Source organism: Neopelma chrysocephalum, unplaced genomic scaffold, assembly GCF_003984885.1.
Source record: "Neopelma chrysocephalum unplaced genomic scaffold, ASM398488v2 Primary Assembly neopelma1_190669, whole genome shotgun sequence".
Taxonomy (NCBI): domain Eukaryota; kingdom Metazoa; phylum Chordata; class Aves; order Passeriformes; family Pipridae; genus Neopelma; species Neopelma chrysocephalum.
Window position 1 is genome coordinate 1 of NW_020939662.1, and position 904 is coordinate 904.

The 904-nt window shown below is 41.6% G+C and overlaps 1 protein-coding gene across 1 annotated transcript; it reads left to right on the forward strand.

Annotated features, from left to right (window-relative positions):
- Positions 1-45: 45 nt before the first annotated feature.
- LOC113963082 (proliferation marker protein Ki-67-like) lies at positions 46-886 on the forward strand (the record flags this gene model as incomplete). Its single annotated transcript, XM_027673868.1, has 2 exons — positions 46-333; positions 648-886. Coding segments are annotated over exons 1-2 (495 nt in total), but the record flags the coding sequence as incomplete, so codon positions are not given.
- Positions 887-904: the final 18 nt, after the last annotated feature.

A 904-nucleotide genomic window follows, 5' to 3' on the forward strand; every position in this document is an offset into this window, starting at 1 on the left:
CAGAAGAGTTAATGGCATCTCCTGCTGGTCAGACACCTGGCTCTGGGAGGAAAAGGGGAAGGCCAAGAAGCTCTGGAATGCTGATTGAAACAGCACTGGAGACAAACACTGTGCAAGAACATCCTGGTAAGACTAGAGACAGAAAAGAGAGTGGAACTCCAGCAGATCTGGCCATGGAGGGGCATCACCAGCAACAAGACTTGGAAGATGCTGGTGATATCAGACCACGTGGGCTGTCAGCAAAGAGAGGTTCTGGAAGTCCTCCAGTGCTGGAAGACAGCAAGGCTGTCCCTGAAACAAATACTTCTGGCCTATTGGGTGGAGAAGACTCAGGTAAATACATTTCATCCACTGCCTTGTTTTTATATTGAGAAATTCTTAAAACACCTTTCTGAGAATTCTAACACTTACATAAAATATAGAACCAATTGCTGACATTAGTTCTAAAATATGTAGTTATATTTGATTATAACAATACTCGCTAATATAATTAAATTTTCCTCAATTAAATCTATTTTTCTTTAAGGTAAGTTCCCATCTGGTTCGTTTCCAACTTCAACATGCACGAGGAAACACTGTTTTCTATGGGTTAAAATGTTGACTTGGATTCTTAGATACATAAAAATATTTTCAATTGTACTTTTTAGGCACGACAAAAAGGTTGTCTCAGAAGAGGAAAAGTGCTGATTTGCTCCTTCAGACTTCAGCAAAAAGAAAGAGAGTGTCTTTTGGTGGCCATCTGAGTCCAGAACTTTTTGATAAAAGTTTGCCTCCCAACTCTCCCCTTAAAAGAGGAGCTCTTCCTGCCAGGCTGAGCTTGCCCTATGGAACCTCACCTCGTGCTGTGCTGAAAAAGGCTCAGGGATTGAAGCTCTTCACAGACCAGGTAAGCTTTAAGACTACT